The sequence below is a fragment of the Leishmania major genome, chromosome 19, assembly GCF_000002725.2.
Source record: "Leishmania major strain Friedlin complete genome, chromosome 19".
In the NCBI taxonomy this organism is placed as follows: Eukaryota; Euglenozoa; class Kinetoplastea; order Trypanosomatida; family Trypanosomatidae; genus Leishmania; species Leishmania major.
This window is the reverse complement of record NC_007260.2, coordinates 297,462-322,819: the sequence shown is the minus strand read 5'-3', so window position 1 is coordinate 322,819 and position 25,358 is coordinate 297,462. Positions and strand designations below refer to the sequence as shown.

Sequence of the window (25,358 nt, the reverse complement as noted above, 5' to 3'; positions counted from 1 at the left end):
GGAGGCAATGGAGAGGGGGGGGGGAGGGAAGGAGGAGGAGGAGGGTGTCAAACGTGGAAGCAACACGAGGACGACGTCCGTACATGTGTGTGTGTGTGTGTGAGGCTAGGGGGTGCAGAGGAGGGGGCGTCTTTCAGTTGCCTGCGTTCGCCGTGATCTTCACAAGGAGCGCTTTGCGTTCACCGTGAGCTGATGCCGTTTCGTTGGATGCGTGGAGGTATTGGCCAGGCGCCGCATACCCCACCAAGCAGCAAAAACAAAAACGTCTTCCCCTTGGCAAGGATTGGAGGGTGCGGCGTGTGTGTGTGGGGAGGGGAGGGGGGGGGCATGGCGGGGAGCGGAAAGTGCGCCCCGCCACGAGAAGAGCAACAAGGCCTTACACGTAGACACCTGCGCCGAGCATTCCCGCCACAGATGCAACCATCGAGAAGAGGAAGAGAAGGCAGAAACAAAAAAAACTTGCCACGACGTACGTGTGGCCTAGTGGCCGGGGTTACCCATCATGTCCACCAGCGTCATGTAGGCAGAGACAAGCATCGACAGGAACAGTCGCCCACTTGCGACCAAGACGGGAGTGGAGACCCCGCTGCCCTGGCGCTCAGCATTCCGCACTGAGCTTCAATGCTTGCGCTGCGCAGCACTAGCGGCGCGCGGCTTGCGGGCCTGCTGGACGCAAGGCGCCTCTCCTAGTACCCCCGCCTCCACCCTCCCGTCACTTGAGACCTGCCGCCGCCGCCGAAGCTGCAGCAGCCGAGGCGTCAACATTGGCGTCATCGCTACCGTCGTCCGTCCTCGTTCCAACACACCGCATGCAGGGTTGGCGGCCGCTTCGCTGTCTCATTTTTTTTTTTGCTAACCGCCGCGCCTGCGCGCTGGGGAAACAGCACCGTCGAAGCGTTGAGGCCACCATCAACCTCGTAGGAAAGCAGGGTACGCCTTGGCGCTCGCCTGTTCGACACGCCTCTCAGCTGTGGGCTTCAGGGGAATCGCACGTCCTCGTCGTTTTCGTGCTTCCGTGTGGTGTGCAGACTCGGCTAACCCTGCTTTGTCCTCTTAACCCCTGACGAGGCAGCGGCAGTGGCGTGCTGCTGCTGAGCGCCAGTGCCTGGGTGCGACCGAGATGCAGAGGAGGGGACTCAAACGTGAACGCGCTCGACAAAGCGCGCTGGTCGCAGAGTTGTGGCCGTCTTGGGGCAGTGGTCGAGGACACACACACACACACACACACGCACGCACGCACGCACGCACGCACGAGATGAGGGATGAGGGAGGGGCCAGGAGAGAAGAGGCAAAGCAGCTCGGCACTCGGGGTGGAAAGCCCGGACAGAGAAGTGCATCTCACGTCGCTGTGGCTGGTGCGTAGAAAGGTGAGGTACGGCAAGCACGCGCCATCGATGCGAGCCCCACCTGACTCCTCGCAGCCAGGAGGCGCCGACAAGAAGCGGCCACACCCCTGATACACCTCTTTTGCCCGATGTCCGACGATGATGCCCCTCTGCGTCTTCATCGCACTTCCCCTTCGCGCTCGATCATCTCCGTTTCGCTTGCATCTTCGCCTGTGGCGGACGTGTTTTGCATCCTTGCGTGCCGTCCGTTGCTTCCATACATCTCCTCGTCGCGCCGTTTCTCTTGCTGGCGCTCCTACACAGCCCGCCTGCGAGCTAAAGCAAGCGAGAGGGGTGCCGGGAGGAGGGAAGCAAAGGAGACGAGCACGTCCCATTCTTGCCACCGCATCGAGCGCTTGGGTAACGAAGTGCTCGCCGTTACACTCGATCGCCACTATTGAAAGGGCGGCACTGGCTTCTCATCGAGCCGGCGCGCTTCCTCGTCGCGGTCGCGCTCGAACCCGCGCGAGTCGAGACCTTTCTTCGCCATGAGCTCGGCGCTCTCCTCGCGCAGTTTTTTGAAGATGTCCTCGGCTTTGTTCTGCAGCACCTCATCATTGGGGTTCAGCGCGTACTCGTCCAGCACGGACTGCAGCTGCTTCCGACTCTTCGAGTTCCACGAGGACAGCGGGATTTGCCCACTGCCGCGCGCTAGCGGCTTTGCCTGTGTCGGGCTGGGACTCCAGGCAATTGTGTGGAACACCTCGAAGGTGGCGGGGAAGAGGCCGTTTTGCTTGTACATGGTGTCGTAAATGGCGCAGGCGCAGAGCAGGACGTCGCGCTTCATGGGCTGACGCATGTAATGACACGCGCTCTCCCCCATCACCGCCAGGTGTTCCATCAAGTGGAACGGGGTCTCGTACAACAGCAGGTGCCGATCCAGGTCGATTGTAGGGATGTTAAAGCCTGCCTGCAGTACGAGCGTCGACAGACCGGCGCCGTCGATCATTGGAGAGACATGCGGCGAAACGCCGCCGAGGGTCTCCGTCTGCGCCATGGAGAAGCACCCTCGCAGCTCGTAGAGGGTGTTGCCGCCGAACATGGCATTCAGGAAGAAGCCGTCGCGCTTGAGCACCTTGCGGACGTTGACCATCGACGTCTCCAGGTCATTCACCCAGTGCATGGAGAGACACGACACGACCATGTCCACCGACTTGTCCGGGATACCGAACGGCGAGGGCTGCTCCTCGTCGCAGCAGATTTGAACAAACTCGACTTCTGGTGGGATGATGTTCTTGATTTCTTCGTAGTTGCGGTTCAGCCTATCCTCGGAGATGTCCGTCTGTATGTACTGCTTGAGGCCGTGAAACTCCTTACGCTCAATCATGTGTCGCAGATACCATCCCGTGTGCGCCCCTACTTCTAATACCACTGGCGTGTCGCGCTTCACAAAGGTGCGCCGATCCAGCATCTGCTGTGCGCACAGCTTGTGAAGATCACAGGCGGGAGATGAGACGAAGCTCCGTTGTAGCCCCTTAACCTTACGGTCAAACATTTTCACGTTGAGGCCGCGCGCCGGAGCGGCGCGGGTCAGCACGAGGGGAGAGGGCATCGGCTGAGCCGAGCAGCGGAGTGGGGGAGTGTTCGTCGACGAACGCAAGTGATTGTTGCCGATGCAACGAGTCTGGAAGCGAAGGAGGCGAATAGCGCGATGCCGCAGACACCGATAAGGTAGATCGTGCAGACACCTCTTCCGCTGCACACAGGCGCCAAGCCTGTGGCGCACACGATGAGGGGCGAAGGTAAAGCGAGCGAGCGAGAAGCAATGAAAACAACCCGATTCCCTCGCCAGCAGCGTGGCAGAGCAGGCTCCAGGAGGGTAACTCACCAGACGGACCGAAGTGGATAGAGACGGGGGCAGAACGGAGTTGATTCCAACAAGAGGAGAGGGGTACAAGGGGAGGAAAGAGAGGGGGAGGGGGCGCAGGAAACACACAGCCGCTAATGTATGTGAAGATGAGCAACGCTACACCGCAAAAGCAGCAGCGACAACGAAGTAAGCAGTGAAGGCACGATAAGGCAGGCGAATTGTGGTTCGACTCTCTCTCTCTCTCTCTGTCTCCCTGAACTTGTCTCGCTTCCTTTTTCAACACAAGGGTAAAGGAAACCCCTGCACGATGGCTAATCGGCGAAGGAGTGGTGGGTACGGAGCGATGTAGGAAGCAGGGGCTGCGAAACGCTCGGAACGGCATGCAGAAATACATGGCAGGGACGGGACCACAGAAGTCGGTACGCGCGGCTGTGCGTTGGTAGGGTCACACGGTGGAGGAAGCGTAGACGGTACGAAGGCAGGGAGGGAGAGAGCGAGAGAGAGCGAGTCGAAAAAGTGAAGTAAATGCCGCGAGACCACCAGCACGGGGGAGCGCAGTCCAAACCGAGACGATGCTTCTTCTTTGCCTTGGGGCGGGGAACGCAAGGCGTCTCCCCACCGGGGGAGAGAGGGGGGGGGCGGGGGCGGGGGCAAGAAAAGGAGCTGCGGCACTGGTGCCGCCGCCCGACACGCCGCTACTTGCAACACAAGCCTCTTGAATATGCTTCGTCAGAGATGTGGTGAGCAACACACACAAGACGTGCAGCACCGCCGTTGGTTCACCGAGGACCCCGTCATAGTTGAGCTACGTCGTGCATGGGTCTCACGAAGTGTGTGTGCGAGGGGCAGGGCAAAGGAAACAGAAAGAAAAAATGGAAGCCGCCAGAACGAAGCCAGAGGATGTCTGGCAGCGTCTTTTCATGCAACCTTCACATCGCTACCGCTTGTCTTGTCTGCCAACTCTCCGTGTGTGCACAGTTTCGTTGTGTTCCGCTGTTTTGCCACCATCTATCAGTCCGAAGGTACGCGCGCGCATGGGGCGTGACAACCGCCTCATTCGCCTACACACACACACACACACACACACACGATCAACAGCCAACGGTACATGCGGTGAGGCCGAGATGAGAAGTTGATCTATGGGAAAAGAGCGTATGTGCGCCTGTGTGCGTAGATAAGCACATACGTGAGTATGCGATGCCACACGCATCGCACGCACACACCGACGGAAAAGAATAGTGATACAATTACACAAGGAAGCCTCTACACACGCACATCGACGCAACCCAGGCGCCCGGCCGCTGCACCGAGCACAAAACAAGAAAACCCATGCCAAGGTAAGCCTTTCAGCAGTGCAGAGCACAGGGACATCGTCCAGCCATGGGGGCGAGGGGGACGGGAACGGAGACGCGCACACCCGACAAGCCGCAAACGAACACGCGGGCACGCCAATATTGAATGCCAACATGAAGACGAGGTGCACGAGGCTTCCGTGCTTCTGAAGGCGACAACCGAAGCAACGTCTTCTTCGACAACAGCAAGATCCGAAAGCCTCTGAGTCCCGCCTGCAACGACAACAAAAACACTAATGGCGCTTGCGTCAGAAACGCTCCCTCGCAACTCAGGGCTGAACACATTCCCTTCCTTGAAGATGCACCGCAGCATGTCCTTTCCGCCTCGCAGGGTCCTTCTGCTTTGAGCCGCGCGCTCCACGTGCCTCAGCGTCGAATACTCGTAGAGCCAGGAGAGCGTTGCTTTCGGCTCGCCAACATCTGCCCTGCACGCACCATGTGCTCCTCCAAGTCCGTCCAACCAGCCTCGTACTGACGGAAGGCATCTAGCAGCATGTGGTGCTTGTTGTCTATGTCACTCGATAGCGCCGCCAGCGCGGCGCGGGCCCGTTCATCTAGCGCAGAGATCTCTGTGCGCAGGGCAGCTTGATTGGCGCCCTGCCGCGACAGCTCCGCATCCACCGCTCGCGCGCTCTCCTCGACGCTGCGGAAATTCTCATCGGTGCGATCACTGAGTTCGTCCAGCATTTGACGCAGATGCGCTACCCCGCTCTCGCGCTCCATGCGCTCTGCGCGCTGCAGCACCTCTCGCATAGCTTCGTGCATCTGGTGCTCCAAGTCGTGGCGATCTTTGTCAAGATCGCCGAGGGCTTTGCTGATGCTTTTGTGATGCGCCTCTAGCTGGTGGGCTACCCGGTCCATGTCTCCGCCCAGCGTGCCCACCGTGTCGCGAAGGCTCAAAGCCACACGGTTTGCGTCATCAGCGAGCCGCCCGGCTTGATCGGCATCTCGCCCAGCCGCATTCGCGACGCCTTTTGCATCCTGCACGTCGCTCGCCAGCCCATCCACGGCCCGCTCCACGTTGGCGATGCGCGACCGGACCTGGTGCAGCTGCTCAGCACCACCGAGCTCGCCAATAACGTATTCTAGCTGCTTCTGGTGCTCTCGAATCTCTCGCACGTCGTCGACGATGTCGGCGAGACGGTCGTTGAGCCGATTCTGCGTGTCCATGAGCTGCTGCTGCTGACGCGCCAGACTGACCAGGACGTTGTTCAGATGGGAGCCGTCCATCTGATACCCGATCAGCGGACGGCTCTGGATGAAGTCGATGGCGTCCTCCATGACCACCACTGCGGCAGCGACGTGTCGTCCTTCTCGCGTCAGCCTCTTTGATGCGTTTATGACGTACCGACCGTGGTGTTCACCTTTTTTTTGGTAGATGGTGCGCGCACTCCCACCCCCCCCTCCTCATGCATGTATGTATCAGCGTTCGTAGAGCACCGCGTTGAGCGAACGAGGAAGGCACACCCGCACACACACACACAGAGAGAGAGAGAGAGAGAGTACACTAAAGAAAATCGGAGAAGAGGAAGCCATGTATGTTGTAGATACCCGTTGAACGATCAGGCACAAGAGCAGCGAGAGCGAGACATACGCACCTCCGGCATTCATGGGCTTCGTTCCGGACGGCCGTTTCGCCATGCGACGGCCTGGCATACACAGAGCCCCGACAGATGGGGGGGGGCGGGTGTGACCACGTGACGTTTATAGTGCGTGTGCATCAGCCTCGCCTCGCCACACACACCTCCCCCACCCCCCTTACACCGCCTCCCCCCACTCATCTCTTGATTTCACCAGTCACCAAACACGTCACACCCCATACTTCTTGTCAGGTCGCCGTAAACGACAGCGTCAGCGGTAAGGACACGCGCATCTCTGCTTTGTGTTTTCGTTTTTTTTTTGTGTGCGTCTTTGTATGTTTTGTGAGTGTGTCGGTGGTGGTGGCCGAGCGCGTGGCTTGATGAAGGACTGCGCGCAGTAGCGGCGTTGCGCTTGTCTTCATACATGACCGCATACACGTTCACACGAACGCACGCATATTTATGCACCGCTGGAGAAGGGGGAGGAGTCGCAGTCGCACACGGCGCTGCTTGCGTGTTGGTGTTCACCCCGAGGGTTCCATCTGCGCATGTGCGTAGCGTCAGGTCTCCCTTATTTGAACCTTCGCGCTTCAACACGCCCCCTCTACGCATTCTCTTTGAGCACGCCCAACAGGTCCTGCACACATGCAGGCATACGCATGTCGTTATAGGAGGAGGGAGGGGGAGGGGGACAAGTCGTACATGAAGGTTTTTGTGCGCTTGCGTCGCACTCGTCGGCGGTCGAAACACATGGACGCCTTCGCGCGTGTATGTGCGTGTGCGCATGCGTGCTGCTTTCCCGCTGATTGACGTACGCACACTTCCTTTACGACACACCTCCTCCTTCCTCCCCGGTGCAGAGGTCCTCTTCTTTTTTTTTTCAATCACAGACGCACAACAATTACGGAGATGAGCTCAGAACTTACACCCCTGCAGGAGAGAGGGAGGGAAGTGACGGGAGGGAGGGAGGGAGGGAGGGGCAGTGCGGCAGGAAGACACAAGCACCAAAGACGCGGCAGAGAGCGATTCGCGTATAAAAGCCAGAAAAAAAAAACACAGAGGAAGGATCAGAAAGCAAACTGAGGAATCGCAGCAGAGCGTCTGCGTATGCATCGATATATATATATATATATGTATATATATACATGCGTGCGTGTGTTCATGTATCCATACACTCCGTCACGTTCCTTTCCTCCTTCCACTTCCTCCTTAAATAGTTCAACACACACAAACATTTTTGTTTTTGATCGGTGCACCACGGCTACGTCACCGCGTAGGCAACAGCAAGACACCCCCCAAAAAAAAGGACTGAGGGAGCTCGGGGGAGGGGGGGAGGAGGGGGGAGCCGCCCGCAATGCTGATATCCTCGATGGCTACTTGCGCACGCCCCTCCCCTCCTCTTCGCCAGTTGCACACTTGATATCAACATGCTGTTGCATAATTCCACTCCTTCATGCGTATAGGGCCGAAGAGGGGGAGGGGGATGACGAACGATGTCGTGCGGCGTCCGTCAGCGCGAAGCGAAGTATCGAGGTGCTTCCCACGCCCGTTTAACGCAAAAAAAAAAAGCTGAGGTGCTACAGGTGTGAGCGCGCGAACTCGCTGCCCTTCACGATATTCTTCTTGATCACCGGCAGTGCCGCCTTCAGCAGCGTTTCCTCCGTCGAGTGCAGCGGACCAATCGGCAGGCGCTTCTCGATTCCATTCATGCCAAGCACCACAGGGATCGCGAGGAACGTCGTCTCGTGCTGCCCGTCTGTGTCTACATATGCGTACACCAGCGGGTTACCCGTGCCGGTCAGACCCTCCACAACCTTCAACGCGAACCGCGCGCCAGCCTCCGCCATCGACAGCGTCGCAGACCCGCGCCCGGCCTTCGCCTTCACCACTTCTGTGCCTGCGACCTGCACGCGCTTCACGATCTTGTCCAGCGTCGCCTGCTCCGGCAACGGCCCCGGTAGCTGGTAGAACAACGGCACAATCGTTGTGTCGCTGTGCCCGCCAACAACTGGTACCTGCGACACGACTAAGGGCTTGCGCGCCTCGTTGATGAAGCACGTCGCGCGCAGCCCGTCCAGCAGCGACACGCCAAGCAGCCGGTTTCGGTCGTATACGCCAAGGCTCTTCAGCGCCTCTGCCGCGATCGCGACCGTGCTGTTCACAGGGTTCGTCACAATGCAGAACACCGCCTTTGGACTCGACGACGCGCACGTCAGCACAAGGTCCAGGATGATTCCGGCGTTGATTTTGAAAAGGTCGTCGCGCGTCATGCCCGGCTTGCGTGGAACGCCAGCCACCATTACAAACACATCCACGCCCTTCGCAAGCTCTGCCAGCGCAGGGTCGCGCTTATGGCCGATCTTGCCCTCCGCAAACTTCACCTGCACACCGGCGTTGTCCACATGCGACAGGTCTGCTGCGACGCCTGCAGCGCCCACAACGTCGAACAGCGACAACGTGCTCCCGTACGGCAGCTGGCGCACCAACAGCAGCGACAGCGACTGGCCAATGCCGCCGGCAGCACCAACAACGCACACGTTCACCATTTTCGTCGAGGGCGAGAGGGTGCGAGAGAAGAGGAGGTGATCAACCTGTGAGGCCTCTACGGGTATAGGAGACTGATATGGGTTGACGGGTGTGGTCGTGATGGCGGTGATGTTGGCGTTTTAAGGGGAAGGGAAACCAGAGTAACGAACGAGCTCAGATGCAGGGGAGATGATGCACGAAAAGAGAGCCTTGTGGAGCTGCCCGCTGCCGGGAAAGGTTGTGCATGCACAGAATACTGACGAGGAGAGACCGAGAGGGCAAGGATGAAGGTGAAGGGAGCGGCGAGGACAAGCGGGAGAAGGGGAGAAGAGGGGGAACAGTGGTGCTGCCCCGTGGGAAGGGGCGGCGCAGTCAACGCATACGTCTCTCAAGACACATCTGGGTGAATCACACGATCACGCGCGCGCTGCAGGTGGGCTGCACTCACAACCAGCAGAGGGATGTGCAGGTGGTGTTGTGCCAGGAGCACGCTGTCATACTTGACAGACACGGAGAGAGGAGTGGGACGGGCGACGCGTGCAGCAGCGCTGCTCTTAGCTGCGTTTCCAAGCACCAAAAAACGCCAAACGCGTGACGACGCTGACAACAACAACAATCTTCGAAAACGAGGCCCCGCCGGACCACGCCAACACAGCAACGTGTGCAAGCATAACTGCCCACAGCGTACATGACACCGAGTGGCAGGGGAGAGGGTGGAGGATACCGCTGTACACAAGTCGGTTGTCTCCGGACAACGTCGCACGCATGCCATACGCAGGGGGGGGGGCGCCACCGGGTGGAGTAAGAATCGACAATAAGGGGATGGTCGGTTTCAAGGTGCCCCATTCTCTGCCACACAAGACGAGGTCAGCTCTACTGTAGGCCTGTCACAGGCCCTATCGCACGCTGCCAAGCAGCGCTAGACACACGCGTGACAGCAATGCACCGACTCAGTGACCCGAGCACGGCCTCTGTCTCCAACTCCGCCTCGCAGGCTGCACGCCGGTAGGCAGTGAGGGTCGGGTGGGTGGGTGGGTGGGATACGTTCGAGTCGCTCTGACCCCGCTGCGTCGTAGGCACTTGACCCTGCCATCACCAGAAGTGCCTCGGCATCGGCAGGGATGGGGAGGAAGCAGGTGTGTGTGTGAGTGTGCGTGTGTGAGTGCGCACTGGACCCTGGATACCCCCCACGCACTGAGGTGTGCTCCCCCAAGCCACCAGGAAAGCCTAAATCAGCAAAGGTAGGCCCTGTGGACGGGAATGGAGCGTTGTGGAGCAGGGGCGAGCCGCTCCAGCTCTCCTTCGAAGACCGTACGGCGGGCCAGCCTCCCCCAACTCCGTCCAAGCCGTAGGACGGAAGGCAGACACGAAGGCAAATAGGAAGTAGCGGGGAGGACGGCCAAATGCGGGCAAGAACGAAGCACACGCTTCCTTCACTACAGCGCACCACATGCTGACCTGCTAGAGGGGGTGGGGACGCGGAGGACATAAAAAGGAGCTGGACAAAGGACTGGCCTGCTCCCACTTACTTCCGCCCCAGCGCGATGTTCGGAGCGCGGCTGCCCAGCCGCGTGGGCAGTGTCGACTCTTGTTCACTTGTATCAGGCGAAATGACCGCATCTTGCACGGGGGTGCGCGACGCAGATGACACCCCAGCGCTAGTACCCATCGCCACCGCCCCAGCGGGGTTACTCTTTCCGAACAGGAGCGACGACGGCATCATCGATGAAGGGCGGTATGCGCTCATGCTATATAGGTTGCCGCTAGCGGTGCGCCGAAGCGGCGTGGTAGCGGTACCGCGATCGTTCGAGAAGGGACGCGGCAGCTGTTGTGGAAGGCTGTGAGTACCGTCAATCCCTATGCCACTGCCAAGGGGTGCGGGGGAGCGGGACGGCGCCGCCGTGCTGTTGCGACGCGAGAAGAGCGAGCTCAAAATGGTGCTGAAGCCACCGCCGCCGACCGCCGCAGCGGAGCCGCTGGCACCCGAAAAGGAGGTATTGTTCGAAGTAGCGACGCCTGTCCCGCTGCCGGCGAGAGCGGGCCCGGCTGAGCTGCCGACGGCACCGGCGGCGCTGTCGCGTTCTACAACTTCAGCCTCACACAGGTCCAGACTGACGCGAAACTCCAGGTCTTCGCGCAGCTGCTGAAGTTGCTTTCCCTGCTTCTCGACAAGGCTGCGCAGCGCCTCCTCTGTCTGCCGTGCCTTGCTCACCAGCGCCTCGCGTTCGCATTCCATCGCCCGGAACTGCGTCTCCATCTCTGTGACGGTGTCTACCTGCTGCGCCACTAGCGCCTCCTCATGCTGCTCGATGAGAGCAGTCCGCGCCTTCTCCATCTCTGAACACTTCGAGTGCAACGCAGATACCTCTGCCCGCAGCTGCTCCACTGTTGCGACGGCGTTGGCAAGAGCAGCTCCCTGCGCCTCCAGCTCTTCGTGACGCTGCTGCGATATTTTCTCCACGTCTGCAAGGTGAGCACGGGTGCTGTCCACCGTCTCGATGGCCTGGGCGAGCTCCCTGGACACCGCCGTCTTCTCCGAGACGAGCTGAGTAAGGGAAGCCTTTGTCTGCTCCAACGTCGTCTCCAGCTCCGCGGCAGCTGCCGCGCTCGCCGCCTGCTGCGCCGCGGTGTCTGCCAAGTTGCGGCGGAGTTCGGCGCTCGCCTGCTTCTCCTCCTCCACTTGCTTGCCTAAGCAGTTCTGGGTCTCCACCAACTGCTTTACCTGACGACGAGTTTTTCGGAGGTCCCCCTGGAGATGTTGTGCCGTGACCCGCTGCTCGTCGAGCTGCATCTGCACCGCCTCCAGTTCTCTTGCCTTGGCCGCGGTGAGGGCATCCAGTTTCTGTTGATGCTCCGCTTCCATGGAGCGACGGAGCGCGTCAAGCGACTGGGTGTGCGCCGTCGCCGCCTCAGCTTTTTCTGTGACTCCTCGTCTCCTAGCCTCCTCGGATCGGGTAAGCTTCTTCTGGGTCTCCAGTAGCTTCTGTTTCATGGTGGCGACCTCCTCAATCTTGGCCCGTTGCTGCTCTGCAATGACGTCGTTGAGTTGTTGAATGGCAGCCTCGTGCGCGGCCGCCGCTGCGGCACTCGCTTGATGAGCACCTTGCAGCTCAGCTTCCAATGCAGACACAGCTTTGGCGTGCTCACTGGCCTGCTGCTCACGGCGCTCCGCTTCCGCGGCGCGTGACGCCTCCACCTCGCTTAGCCGAATGTGCGCCTCGCTGAGGTTGGCTTCCAGGGCGTCTACGGCGGCCGTGTGCGCCTTCACCGCGGCGTCCACCTCGGCGCGTCGCTGCGCTTCCACCTCCTGGCGAATGGACTCCATCTCGACTTTGTTCAATGCGGCCTGCTGTTGCCACCGGGCCTCCCACCCGTGCAGCTCCTCCGCGTGCGCCGCAGCCAGGTCGGCCGCCTCCGCCTGCTGACGTTGCAAATCTCGCCTTGCAGCCTGAATCGCGCTATCGTGCGCCGCGGACTGCTCGACTAAGCGCTGAACCTGCGCCCTTTCCGCCTCTTCAGACTTCGCGAGCGCCGCCTGCAGCAAGGCGACCTTATCGAGGACAGCGGCGAGAAATTTTTTGTGGTCTTCCGACGCATGCTGGGCCTTCGCCCTTTCACTTTCCAGCGCTGCGGCCGCTTCGGCCAGCTGCGCTGCAGCTGCGCACTGCTGCTCGCGAAGGCGCTCTTCCAACTCTGCCACCCGGGTTGAGTGCGCCGCGTCTGTCGCATCGGCTCTTGCTGCCAAGCAGGAAATTTCTGCCCGAAGCTTGGCCTCTGTCTGCTCGTGCGCCGCTGCCTTTTCGAGGCTCTGCTGACTATGCGCCGTTCGAGCTTTCTCAGAGGCCTCCAGTTCGGCTCTCGTGCAGTCCAACGCACGCTGAAGGATCTGCTGCAGCGCTGTCGCATCGGCCTCGCGTTGCTGTGCACTGTGGTGGGCCTGCTCGAGCTGCTGTTTGAGAGTGCTGATGGTTTCCGAGGTTTCTAGACGATGCGCCGACAACTTCTCCTCAGCCTTGAGCAGCTCCTCTTCGTGCTTCTTCGCTGCAGCTGCCTTGGCAGCCTGCTCCTCTGCCACTTGTTGCCGCAGCTCCGCCAACGCGGCGTCGTGCTCTCCAGCCCGCTCAATGGATTGCTGGATCTGGCGCCGACGCGCCTCCTCTGACTTGTGGAGCTGGGTGCGAATCGCCTCCATCTCCTTCGTGAGCGTTCCCAGTGCATTCTCGGAATCCCTCTCCACGGCAGCCAAGCGAGTTTGCAGCTTCGTCACCTGAGCGGCCAGAGAATCGGCATTTGACTGCACTTCCTGTGTCAGCCGTGCATGTGTACCACGCATCTCGCGCAGCTGTTCTTCATGTGCCTTTGCCGCGGCGGTGTGGGCTGCCTGCGCCGACTCGAGCTCAGCACGGAGGTCGGCCAGAGCAGTCTCCTGAGCCGCTGCCGCGTCGGCAGCGCGCGTGCGCTCCGTGCGGCGCGCTTCCTCGGCGACCGCCAGCTTCGACTGCAGCCCCGCCAGCTGCTGTGTGAGAGATGCGCTGATTTCCTCGCGTTGCTTCCGCTGCGTCTGCAGCTCCTCTGCTAGCGTTGCCGCAAGAGCGGCATGCTCATGCGCTGCGGTCTGCGCCGCCGCTCTCTCCGTGTCCAGGTCTCTGCGAAGCAGCTGCGCCGCCTTCTCGTGGTCGGCAGCCTGTGCCATGGCGCGCTCAGAATTGAGTCGAAGGGCCTCGGCGGACGCGTTGTGCGCCGCCTGCGCCGCTGCGAGTTGCTCTTCCAGCTCCGAGAGCGCCTTGGCAGATGTACGACTATCCCGGTCAAGTTGCATGCGAGCAGCCGCCAGCTCCTGCTCAAGGACAGAAACACGAGAGGCGAACGCCTTCTCTTGCTGCTTGAGACTCTGCTCCAGCGCCGCCCGTTCACCTCGATGAACTTCTTCCGCAGTAGCAGCAGCCTTTTTACTCGACTCGAGCTGCGACCGCAGCATCGCGAGCACGGCCTCATGCTCGCTCGCCTGCTCAAGCCCTCGCCGCACCTGCGCCCTACGCGCTTCTTCAGAGCTGTGCAACCTATCCTCTGCTTGTCGGATCTGTGCCTGCAGCGATGCCACGACTGTGGCATGCTGCTCCTGTTCCGCTCGCATTGTCGATTCCGCCTGCTGCTTTTCTCTAGCATGCGCGGCCTTCAAGGAGGTCGCGGCCTCCTCCGCAGTGGCTACGGCGCGCCTCTGATCCTTTAGCTCCGCCTCCAGGCGCTGCAAGGCAGTCTTGCTGCGCTCCTGCTCTTGGTATAGCTGTCCTTCCAGATCGGAAACTTGCTCTCGTAGGTGCTTCTCCCTCTCCCTCTGCTGCGTCGCGGCATCTTCAAGCTCGGAGATGCGCTCGCGCATCGCGTTAGCCTTGTCCTGCACGGCGCGCATCTCCTCCAGCTCCTGGCGTATGGCGCTGACGATGTTTTCGCTCGTCCTGTGAGCCTCCGACAACGCTGCGATCTGTGAAGCGTGCTGGCGCTCCACGGCGGCCATCTTTGCCGCTCCCACCTGAGAGAGCTGCCAGACCTGCATCACGTGCTGCCATTCCGATGCCTCCTGCTGCTGCACATCACCGCGCCACTTCTCTTCGTCGTAAACGGTCTGCGCCACATACGCATACAAGAACGGCGGTTGCGCCTCTTCCGGCGCCGTCAGCGACTGGCGCAGATACTTGTTGTTCCGGCACTCGCCCTTGAGTGCGCGCTTCAGCTCCTGCACCTCCTCCTGCAGCCGTCGCGTTGTCTCGACGTGCTGGTCGTGCAGGCTCTTCTCCACCGTGCGCAGCGCGTCCTGCTCACTTTTCAGCTCGCTCTTTAGCTGCTTCACCTCCAGCTGACTCTTGCGAAAGGCGTTGTTGCGCTCCTGTATCTGCGACACGAGCTGCTTCTTGTCCTTTTCGAACTGCACTCGAATCCGTGAAATCTCATCGAGCCGTTCCGAGTCGCGACGCTGCGGAGACCCCGGCGGCGCGGTGCCGGTCTTCGCTTTCCTTGTCTTCTTACCAGCAGCCTTGCCGGACTCATTCGCGTTCATAATGGGGGTCATCGGCGCTACGCCGGTGGTGGTCGCTGCAGACTCCGTCTCGCCGGACTTCCCCCAGACCGACCGTGGTGACAAGGCGCTGAGGTTGGATGCGAGCGACGAGTCGGCCTGCATCCGAGCAGCCTGCTGCTGCAGCTGATGTTGCAACTCACTGATGCGTCTATCCTTTTCCTGCATCTCCCTGTCCCGTTTCTTGGCAGTGCCTTGCACCTCCTTGGATTCACTGAGCAGCTGTCCGTACTTTCTCTCCAGTGTCTTGAGACGCTCCATCGTGCCGCGCAGCTCCTGCTCGGTCTGCAGATGCAGCAGATTCTCAGCCTCCAAGCGGCGCACGTCCGACTTGGCCTTCGCCAGCTCCTTCGCCGTGCCCGCAGCGCCGGCGTTGCCCGCCTTGAGCGTCGAGGGCAGCATCGACGAGGTGTGCCGGGAGGCACAGATGGCCGCAAGCTCGCTCGACTTCTGCTCCAGCTGGTTGCGCGTTTCGTTCAGCTCCTCCTCCAATGCGGCAATGCGCTCTTGCAAGACCTCGACGTCGTCATCGTTGTCCGCGGCCTTGCCCTCAGCGCTCAACCGCGCCTTGAGTCGCTGCACCTCGGCGGTGAGCAGCTTGATCTGCTGCACCTGCGGGTCCTCGTTGACGACCACCTTAGTGACAATCTGCTTCGCCCGACTTGCGTACCGCAGCGTCTGACACGCCTCATCGAAGTTGGATGAGTGCGGAGACACTGTCGCCACCATGGTCGTCTTGCTGTTCCCGCCGAGCGAGTCCATGAGCAGCCACGTGAGGACAGAGTCGCGGTACGGGCAGAAGACGTTGCGCTTGCCCGACGACTTGTCGGCAAGAGCGTCAATGACGCGGCCGAGAACTGTCAGGGATGAGTTGATCACGACGCCCTCCTTGAACTGGTCCCCCTCCACGCTGTGCGCTCCCGTCCTCTCCGACCCGGCGAGGTCGACGAGGTTCACCTTACTCGACACCTTCGCTGAGGCGCTGTCGTCGTTGGAGATGCGCATCTGCACGAGGTGCAGCACGAAGATGGCGTGACTGCGACTACTTCGATCATTTATCGCCGTCGAGGCTGTGTGCCGGCGCAGGTTGCCGTGCCGCAGGAGTCGAAAGACTTCTCCCTCATCGTCCACGTGCTTCTTTGTCAAGTTTTCCACATACGGACCAGCAGACTTGCTGTGTCGCACGCGCAGCTCTACGCTGCCGCTGCCGCTGACGCCAGCGGCGGCGGCGGCGCTGCTGCTGAGGAGGTCTATGACTTTCTCGCGGTAGATCTCATAGTACTCCACCTCGACGCGGAAGGAGTGGCTGTTGTCCTGCTCGCGCTTCTGGTGCAGCTCCGCGAAAAGCTCTCGCACAAGACGCGGCACGATGCCTTGAAGGCCCTCCTCCTCTCCCAGGTAGAGAACGTTGCTGTCGCAGCGGCTGCCACGTCGGGACCGCTGCAGCAGCACATCCGAGCTCACTGACAAGCTGCAATCCATCGGCAATGGTGCCTCCCCCACCATCGACATGGTGTCCCTGTGGCCGCCACTGCAGGGTGTACGCACATGCGCGCGAGGCGTCACGGAAACAAAGGACTGGAAGCGCGAGTCCATAACATCGTCAGCGCTCGCTTCCGGCGTCCAGCGCAGCTGGCCGTTGTACGCGGTGGCAGCGCGGCGGAATTTCTTGGCGGGGGTCACGGCCCTCACCTGTCCAGGAGCGCCACTGACGGTTGCACCAAACACTCCTGGCGGCCCCATCATTGTGTACGTTTTTCCGCTGCCGGTCTGACCGTAGGCGAACACGCAGCCGTTGTAGCCGGCTAGTGCATTGAGCAGCACCGGCCGCCCTACGTGGCCGTAGACGGCGGCCTGATCACGTTTGAGACATTCTAGCAAGATGGGGTTGATTGAGCCCTCTGCACTGGCCTCCTCCAGCGCTGTGAAGGCGGTCGGCGCCGTGCCCACGTCCTTGCCGTTGCCCAACAAAAGCCGCTGCGCCTCTTCGGTCACACAAGCGGTGGCGCTGTTGAAGCAGCGGTCGAACACATACGTCGCCTTCGGCTGGTAGCCTTTGCTCGGGTCCAGCGTGGTAATGTGCGACGGGTGCTCGTCGCTGACCGTGAGGATCGCCATTGGCTCGGCATCGCCTTTGCGGCGCTCGGCCGCGCTGAAGGGGCGCACGCGCACAAACACCTTTGTTGCACTGGTTTCATTGCCAAGGAGTAGCCTGTGCGACGCTATCGACGCGGATAGCGTCGTGCCCGTGGACGATGCGCCGTCGCCGTCCATGCTGCTCTGTATCGACGCACGGGGGGCACAGGTCGGCGTCGCAGAGAAAGTGAGAAGAGAGAAGAGAGCGCACGAGCCCGCCGCGGTGGTGGTGGTTGGTGGTGCTGGTGGGGCAACAGAATACAAACAGATCGGCACTGCAGAAACGGCCAAAAGAGAGAGAGAGAGAGAGAGACGGCGACTCTAAGGGGTGGTGGTGGTGGTGGCGTTGGTGTGTGTGTGTGTGTACGGGCGAGAAGGGAGACGCACTGAGGGATGTAAAAGAGGGAGTGAAAGAAGGTGCAAAAATCAACAACAACAAAAGAAGCGACAATATCTAGAAGAATCAACGAGAACAGACAAGGACAGGCGAGTGGTATACTGCTGCAAGTGTGCACGCACAGACAACACACACACACACACACAGGAAAAAGAAAAAGACAAGAGGGAGGGAGAAAGGCGGGGAGGGAGGGAGGGAGGGGGGGAACACTTGACGCAGCTCCAACGTGCAAAAACAAAGATCCAGATAGAGAGAGAATGTATCGAACCGGGAGAGGGATGAATCTCCGTATAGGTAGGTGGGCGACAGGAATCGGTAGAACGACACACATAAATATAGACACACACACACACACACACACACGTGACAAGTCGATGCACAGTCTTTCAACTCGAGGGCAGATGCTTCGAGAGATGGCGACTTGGTTAAAGTGGCTGTGAGAGAGCGACTGGACCTCACTACAGAGAGTGCCCTCCTCACCCGGTGCAGACCTTTACGTATTCTTCTGGATGGCCGGCCCCGTTGCCTCGTCGGGAGACTCTCGCGAACGACACACGCGTGTGCGCACTTACTGTTTTTTTTTTTGGTTCTTCCCTTGTTCTATTGTACGGGTGTAGTGGGCACGTCATCGAGAGGGCGAGAGAGCGCACTACAGAGACGACCCCACGCAGAAACTTGGAGGCGAAAGGGCAGAGAAGCGAGAGCAGCCGGGTTATACAGCAGTAGACACCAAAAGGGAGAGAATGTGCGAGAGTGTGTGCGTGCGAAAATGGACAAGGAGATGGGAGAGGGTTCGCGTGAAAGGACACCTCGACGAAGCGTGTGTACGCGAAAGTGGCTCACTCCGTTGGTGACTCAAGGCGGATGCAAATGAGGGGCTGAGCCGTGCGCTATACTGTCTGGTGGTGCTAAGGAATGCTGAGTGCACATAGACGTGTGCATCCGCTACGCCGATCACATGAGTTCCTTTTCAAGCGCTTCTGGCAACATTGCGTTCTCTTCGTGAGCAGGAATTGCTCATTCAAGCATCCGGCAGGCGCCACCGCGCCCACAGACACAGAGAGAGAGAGAGAGAGAGAGATACACAGTACTTGGACACAAAAAACGGCTTTACGCTTTATGGTGCACGCGTGATGGGGAAGTGGAGGACATATGCGCACGTACCCATGCTGAGCAGGCTCGGATGTTCCTTTTTCATGTTCGGGGCTTCCTGCCAGGAGTCGGTCAATGTACAAAAAAAAATGGGAACACGGGAAGCGGAAGCAGTCGAATGAAGAAGGGGCGGCCGTGGCGGCGGTGATGGCAGTGGCAGCCCCGTTCGTAAAACGGACAGAGGGAAAGCTCGAAAAAGAAGATGACACAGACACACACGCACACGCACACACACACACAACGAGCATCCGAGAAATGTGAGCCAAACAAAGTCCCCGGCAGCAGCAGCAGCAGCGCAACAACCGCACGGGCGCTGTTTTTTTTTCTTTTCTGCTTCTGTACGGTCGTCTTGCAGTCGCCCTCGCCGTTGCGTGAAGAGAAGGTGGTGCAAAGAGGGAGAGGACGGCGATGAGGCTGCATCGTACAAGGCAGAGAAAGGGGGAGGAGGGCAACACGTGCACCAACAGAGTGAAAGGTTTAACATGACGAGAGCAAGAAAAAAAAAAACAGACAAAATATTAGAGCGCATATGCATCAAGAAGTCACGCTCGCCTCCACACGCCTTGTAAAACATGGAGGGGAAAAACGAAATGAATGGGAGGCGGTGCTCCTCCCTACGCACAACATGAGAGCACACCCAAATGGAGAACACGTACTCGTACACCACAGCACATCAAAGGACGAACATATCCGTTCCCTTTTGTTTGCCCGCTTTCCTGGTGCTGCTACGGCGTGCTCCGATTCCACCCACGAACACATGTCCGCAGCACAGACGCAGATGCAGCCACTGCTCACCCGCCTCCGCTGCAGCCCCCCCTCCACGGCTGCGTCCGGGTCCTGCGAGGGCAAAACCGTCCTGCCGTCGAATCGGGGGGGGGGGAAGGTACGTCTAGCGAGCTCTTCGTGGCCTTTGCCCGTTCCTCCCCCGCATGCGTGCTGTGCGATCAGCATCCGACAGGCGGTCCCGGCGGTGGGCAGCGTGCCTTGACCACAGCGGGCCGCATCCAGGGCCCTTACTCGAAGGCAGAAGCAGCGGCCTCTGCCGTGCGGGTGATAGGCGGGTGGGGGGCTGGTCCACGTGCATGCCGGATGACCTCAAGCAGGACGTTGGCCAGCTGCAGGCCAGGGCCCGCTGAGACCCTCTACACCTAACCTGTGTGCGTGTGTCGTGTTGCGCAATCGCCGTCGCCTCAAGCCGCGGCATTCCACAAGATCGCGCAGTGACTCTCCACACTCCCGTCTGCAGGACTCGATGGCGCGAGTTCAGGGTGCTCTCGTCGTGCTTCCCGCATCGGCGAAGCGCCAGCCCACACGGTCGGAGGTGGGAGATGCCGCACATGGTTCGCACGCATGTCGTGTGCATGTGTGTGTGTGGGGGGGGGGGCGGTCGATTCGCATGGATCCCCTCCTGCCCTCTCCGCGCCTCACCGTTGCTCCGCTGACCTCCTCATGCCGCCTTGCGTGGATGCGACACACCACGCCAGCGGTGGCTGGCAGCGCGTGCACACAGCGCTCGCGCTTGTGGATCATCGGGCGTGCTTCAGGACAGCGTTGTGGTCTGGGGTGGGGAGTTCGCTCTCTTCATCTGCCATTTCTGGAGATGTCGTGGGGGAGTGCGTGTGTGGGTGGCTTGCCCACACGTGCCACCACAGTTGGGACTCTGCCACGAGTTCATGGCGGCAGGGTCACTCTGCCTTTCCCTGAACCCGCACGCCTCTGGCAGGCATGGGTGTGGCAAGCCGAAGGGGGTCATGGCTAAACATGCACCTGCGCACCGCGAGCTAACAGCTTGTCTTTCTGAAAGGGCACAGGGGAGGAGGGCAGCCTTAGACACCTAACGGGGGAAGCCCCTGCAGCGAGAACTGAGGTGTGCGTAATCAGGTCCATGCGTGAAACGAGAGGTGCTGTGAGGCTCAAGCAGCCGGGGAATCTCGCGTGGCATACCAGTGACAGCTCTGGGTCAGACGCCCTCATGGGAAAGACTGGCGGGCGGTGGAGGCTCTGATAGGAGTGGGGGTGGGGAGGGGGCGGGGGATGCCACAAGGCTAGCGATGCAGTGGACAGCGCACCATCTGCACTCAATGTTGTCCCTGCAGGGTCATCCGCCGCCTCACGGAAGCCACGAAACGAGAGAGGAAGAAAAGGGTGATACGCAGAAGCAAACAAAACAACAACAGCACCGACATGCGAGGCGGACGACAATACACGGCCGGCCACCGCCACCACTGCCACCACGAGAGAGAGAGAGAGGGACAATGACGAACAAGAGAAAAGCAACGTGGAGGGTAAAAGGGAAAGGAACGAAAAAAACAAAAGAATTGCGATGGGTGGTGGGGTGGGTGGGTGGGTGGGGGGGGGGTTGGCGAGTGCAACGAGGTGCAAGCGGAGGTCGAGAAAAGGGAGACACATACAGGAGTGGGGGGAGGGAGGGGGCGAGGCTGGTATTTGGGGTGTGGGAGCGGGACGGCTAACTGATGCAGTCCGAAAAGACACAAGCAGGGTCATCCCACTCACCGGAGAGAGACGTGACAAGAGCGTCCCAAGAAGACGAAAACCTACAAGACGGATAATGAGTTGATGGTTCAGTGGGGTCATGGGGAGGGGAGGTCTTCTGGTCGCAGCGAGGTGTCACTGCTACCATCGCCCGCCTTGGCACGGCCGATCCGGTCCTTGATGTCCTGCTCAAACCGCTTCAGGCTACGGTTCTGCTCATCATACGCGCGGCGTGCCTTGGAGATAATCTGGCGGATGCGTGCCTCCTGCAGCCGCTCCTTCTCGTCCAGCTCCTTCAGCTTTTCATCAAAGTCGACGCGCTCCATGAAGGCCAGGCCTCGGATGTTTTGCCGGAAGTTCATGTAGTCCTTGTCGTACACAAGCGCGCGCATCTTGTGCAGATCCGCCTCCAGAGCCGATGACTTGTTTTCCCAGCCAGAGAGAACAGCGTTGCTCACGTTCAGGAGCTGCTCCTGCTGCAACATCAAGTCGCGGATCTGACCTTGATACTCCTTTTCCATACTGTTCTTCTCGTCGCTCAGTTTCTCTATTGTTCGTTTCGCGTCATGGACCTCGTTGCGCAGCAGTCTCATCTGACGGTCTTTCTCCATAAGGTCCGATTCGCGGCGCAGACGCTCGTTCTCCAGCTGATTTTGCAGACGAGCACAGTCGCTATCCTTGCTGCGCTTCAGGAGGTTCATCTCGTCCTTCAGGCGCTCCATCTCGCGCTCGTGCATCTCCTGAAGCTGGCGCACCGCGTCTCTGGACTTGTGTCGGTCTCCGATGTCGCCCTCCAATCGGGCGCGCAGCCGCTCGATCTCCTGCTGATACTCGTCGCGCATTCGCTCCTGAGCGAGCTGCACTCGTTGCCGGAACTCCTCCTTCTCTTTATCGTTGCGCCTGCGCTCCATCTCACTGATCTCATGGCTGCGTTGCAGGCGCCCCTCCAGCTGCGCGACGGCGTCACGGTGGCGGTCAAGAAGTTGCTGCTGCTGCACTGCGCCCTTGTCCAGGGCTTCCTTCAGCCGCTCGCAGAATCGCTCCGCCTGCGTCGCCAGTTCCTCCTCGTGGAGCCGCTTCGTGTCCCGCAAGCCGTCCTCGCGCTCACTTAGCATCTTCTCCAGAATGGCAGCTGACTCGCTGTTGGCGATGAGAATGCCGTTGCACGCGCGCAGGAGCAGCGTCTCCTTGTCCTTGACAAGCTCCATGATCGTGTCTATATTGTCAAAGCGAGACCTCAAACGACGGTGCAGGGAGACCTCGGTGGTAAGGGCACGCAGTTGCGCATCCTGCTTCTCTAGTTTTTCCTTCATCGCTTTCAGCGACTCCGGCTCGATCGTCACACCGCGGTGCTCCAGCTCCGCCCTCAATTTGGCAATGGTTATCTGCGCCTTGTCGAGCTGCTTGCGCATACTCTCCTCCGCCTTCGTCCTCTGCTGCTCCTCCTTGGCGCGGGTCGCCGGGTCCAGATATCCCTCAGCGACGGTCGGGTCTACAATACCGGCATACTCCAGCTGCGCCCGCAGACCTGCTATGATGCGCTCCTGATCAGCGCACTTTTTCTCCAATTGGTGCAATTTCCTTTCCAGCCCTTGCACGTACTCGTTCGTGTAGTTGCTGCCACCCGCCTCCTTTAGGCGCTGCTCCAGGTCCACCACCTGCTCGCGCAGCTCGCGGATCAGCACCACCTGCGGGTCCTCGTTCTTTTTTACCCAGTTGATGATGTTCTTTGCGCGTGACGCGTACCGAATCGTCTGTCGCATCTCCTCGTAATTGATAGAGTGCGGCGAGACGGTGGCAACCATTGAGGTCTGGCTGTTGCCGCCGATCGAGTCGCTCAGCACCCATGTCAGGTTCGATTCGCGGTACGGAATGCTGAAGCCCCCTCCCTTGTTCTGCGAGAGGTCCGCCAGACGGTCGATCACGCGCCCCAGCACCGTCAGCGACTGGTTGATCTTCACACCGTCGTGGAACTCATTGCCCTCGGCACCGGCCGCACCGGTGCGCTCCGACCCAGCAAGGTCCACCAGGTTCAGCTTGCTGCGCATCTGGAACGCGTTGTCGGAGTCGTCCATCGACAGCTGCACAATGTTGAAGGTGAGAATGGCGTGGCTGCGGCTGCTGCGGTCATTGAACTTGGTCGCAGCCGTGTGGCGCTCCTGCATGCCCTTTCGAATCACGCGACCGACGTCTTCCTCCTTGGACACCATCTTCCACGTCAGGCCTTCGATGAACGGACCGGAGTTGGGCGAGTTACGGATCCTCAGGTCCGTGTTGCGCTGCGGCCGGATGAGATCGAACACCTTCTCGTTGTAGATCTCGTAGTACGACACCTCCACGCGGTACGTGAAGTCGGAGTCCTTGGCGCGCTTCGCACGGAGACCATCGAACAGGTCCGTGCACGCGCGCGGGATGATGCCTTGCAGCTCGTTCGGATCCAGCCCCGTCTTGTCCACCACGTCGTCGCCGTCATCGCTCTCAAACGGCTCCACAGCGCTGTCAAGAGGAGTGCTGTTCTCCATGCTGCTGACCCCGCAGGGGACGGACCCTTTCCGAGCGCGAATGTCGCTCGTGCTCGGCGCGTAGCCGAGCATCGTGAAGGTCTTGCCGCTGCCCGTCTGCCCGTAGGCGAACACGCACCCGTTGTATCCGTCGAGGGTGTTGCCCACGATCGGCTTGCCGACGTGCATGTACACTTGGTCCTGCCCCGCGTACGGAGGGTGGCTCACATTGGCGTCGACCATCACTGGCGCGGAGCCGGCGCCGTCGTACGCCGCGGCCTCGCCAACGGTTTCCATTCCTTCGGGCTCCAGCCCTGCGCCGGTGCCGCGCCGGACGGAATTCATCACCGGCTGCCCCGTCACCAGCGACTGCGCGCGAGAGCGGCGAGCGGAGTTCATGCCACCGTTGAGGAAGGTGTCGACGCCGTTGCGGATGTCCGACTGCTCGCTCTCCGTGCCGTCCTTCGCGTTCTCAAAGACGGACCAGAAGCAGCGGTTGAAGATGTGCGTGGACAGGGGGCGAAAACCGCGCGCCGGCTCGAGGATGGTGATGACGCTCGGGTTCTCGGCGTCGATGCGCACGGTGCTGTGCGGCGCCACCTTTTGCGCAATTTCACGCTCACTGAAGGGGCGCACACGGATGTACACCTTCATGGCGTTTGCCTTTGTGGTTGCAGGGGACTCATAAAACTCACTGCGCATCTGGCGGGCACTGATCGACGCCTCGCTGCGGTACCGCGTTGGCGTGGCACTAATCGAATCACTCCGTTGGCTGCGGGGGACCGAGACCAGGATGGGGCGGGCACTGCGCGCCGACGAGCTCGCGCGGCGAGCCGATAGCGGCTCAGCGAAGCTGGCGCGCCGCGACGTGCTACGAGCAGAAGCGGGCGCGAGCATTTTTTTCGTCTGCGCGAAAAGAAAGGAAGGAAGGAAGGGGGTGTACGGCTACGCTCTATAGACGTGGCTTCGTTGGGGTCTGTACTGATGGATGTATACGAGGATAGCGGCTCTGATAGCCTCGAAGTTCTAACTAAAAGCAAGTGGAAACGAAGCTTGGTTTCACGGAGGGGCAAACTGGACCATACGCACACACACACACATGCACATACGCGCGTGCACGTGTGTGTGCCGTTATAAAGTCACAGCCGTGGGGAAATGGAAAAGTGAAAGAGGCCGACGACAGCGATCAGGCCTGCTGTGCACAGAGGCGTTCGTTGAACACGTGGGTGTCTCCTTGGGCAAACGAAAAAAAAAAACAGAAAAGGTGTGCCCGCAAGGGACTGCAAACCCGAAGTTCTACGAGCAAGATCGGTAGTGTGAGACCGCGAGGAGGGGGTGGGAGAGGGACAGAGGCCGCCGCGTGCGACGCTGGACACCAATGAAATCCCCCCAAAAAGGCTCAACGGCGAAAAGAGTGGAAAACGCGGTGGGAGCAACGAACAAGAAGAGAGAAACGCAGAGCACCAAGGAGGTGATCTGCTTCTACCGCGGCCGACTGATACCTGATGAGGTAAGGATAGATATAGATAGCTATTATACGGGTGTGTGTATGTGGGTATGCTTGTATGTGAAGAGAGGGGAGAGAGAGACAGTGAGACGCTCACGCAGCGCGTGCGCACGACAACACGACGAAGAAAGAAAAAAAAACGGTGACAAGGGTCACACCAAAAAGTCATAGAAGTTTGTCAAAGGAAACGAAAGTCCACAATGGAGACGCCAGCAGCGAGTGATCCGTCGCGACACGAGCAAGCGAATACAACACCAACGAAACACAAAAGACGGAGGGGGTGGAGGTCACTATTCCACTCAAAGCCGCTACAGAGGAAGGCGTTCCAGACACAGCCCCGCGCTAAGAGTTCTTTAGTGACAGAGAAGCACACCCAGAACAGCCACACCTACACAGAGAAAGAGAAGGAGGCCAAGTACGTGTGGCCACACGTACAGAAACGCAAA

The 25,358-nt window shown here is 60.1% G+C and overlaps 5 protein-coding genes across 5 annotated transcripts; all 5 read right to left on the bottom strand.

Annotated features, from left to right (window-relative positions):
* Positions 1-1,779: 1,779 nt before the first annotated feature.
* LMJF_19_0730 (conserved hypothetical protein) lies at positions 1,780-2,937 on the bottom strand (the record flags this gene model as incomplete). Its single annotated transcript, XM_001682598.1, has 1 exon — positions 1,780-2,937. The coding sequence occupies one exon, from the start codon at positions 2,935-2,937 to the stop codon at positions 1,780-1,782; it is 1,158 nt and encodes a 385-aa protein (XP_001682650.1).
* A 1,976-nt stretch (positions 2,938-4,913) lies between these two features.
* Positions 4,914-5,828, bottom strand: LMJF_19_0720 (conserved hypothetical protein; the record flags this gene model as incomplete). Its single annotated transcript, XM_001682597.1, has 1 exon — positions 4,914-5,828. The coding sequence occupies one exon, from the start codon at positions 5,826-5,828 to the stop codon at positions 4,914-4,916; it is 915 nt and encodes a 304-aa protein (XP_001682649.1).
* Positions 5,829-7,704: 1,876 nt separating this feature from the next.
* Positions 7,705-8,673, bottom strand: gMDH (glycosomal malate dehydrogenase; the record flags this gene model as incomplete). The annotated part of the gene is made up of 1 exon (XM_001682596.1): positions 7,705-8,673. The coding sequence occupies one exon, from the start codon at positions 8,671-8,673 to the stop codon at positions 7,705-7,707; it is 969 nt and encodes a 322-aa protein (XP_001682648.1).
* Positions 8,674-10,178: 1,505 nt separating this feature from the next.
* LMJF_19_0700 (putative kinesin) lies at positions 10,179-16,844 on the bottom strand (the record flags this gene model as incomplete). The annotated part of the gene is made up of 1 exon (XM_001682595.1): positions 10,179-16,844. One exon carries the CDS (start codon positions 16,842-16,844, stop codon positions 10,179-10,181), a length of 6,666 nt encoding a protein of 2,221 aa, XP_001682647.1.
* Positions 16,845-21,002: 4,158 nt separating this feature from the next.
* Positions 21,003-24,107, bottom strand: LMJF_19_0690 (putative kinesin; the record flags this gene model as incomplete). The annotated part of the gene is made up of 1 exon (XM_001682594.1): positions 21,003-24,107. One exon carries the CDS (start codon positions 24,105-24,107, stop codon positions 21,003-21,005), a length of 3,105 nt encoding a protein of 1,034 aa, XP_001682646.1.
* Between the last annotated feature and the right edge of the window lie 1,251 nt (positions 24,108-25,358).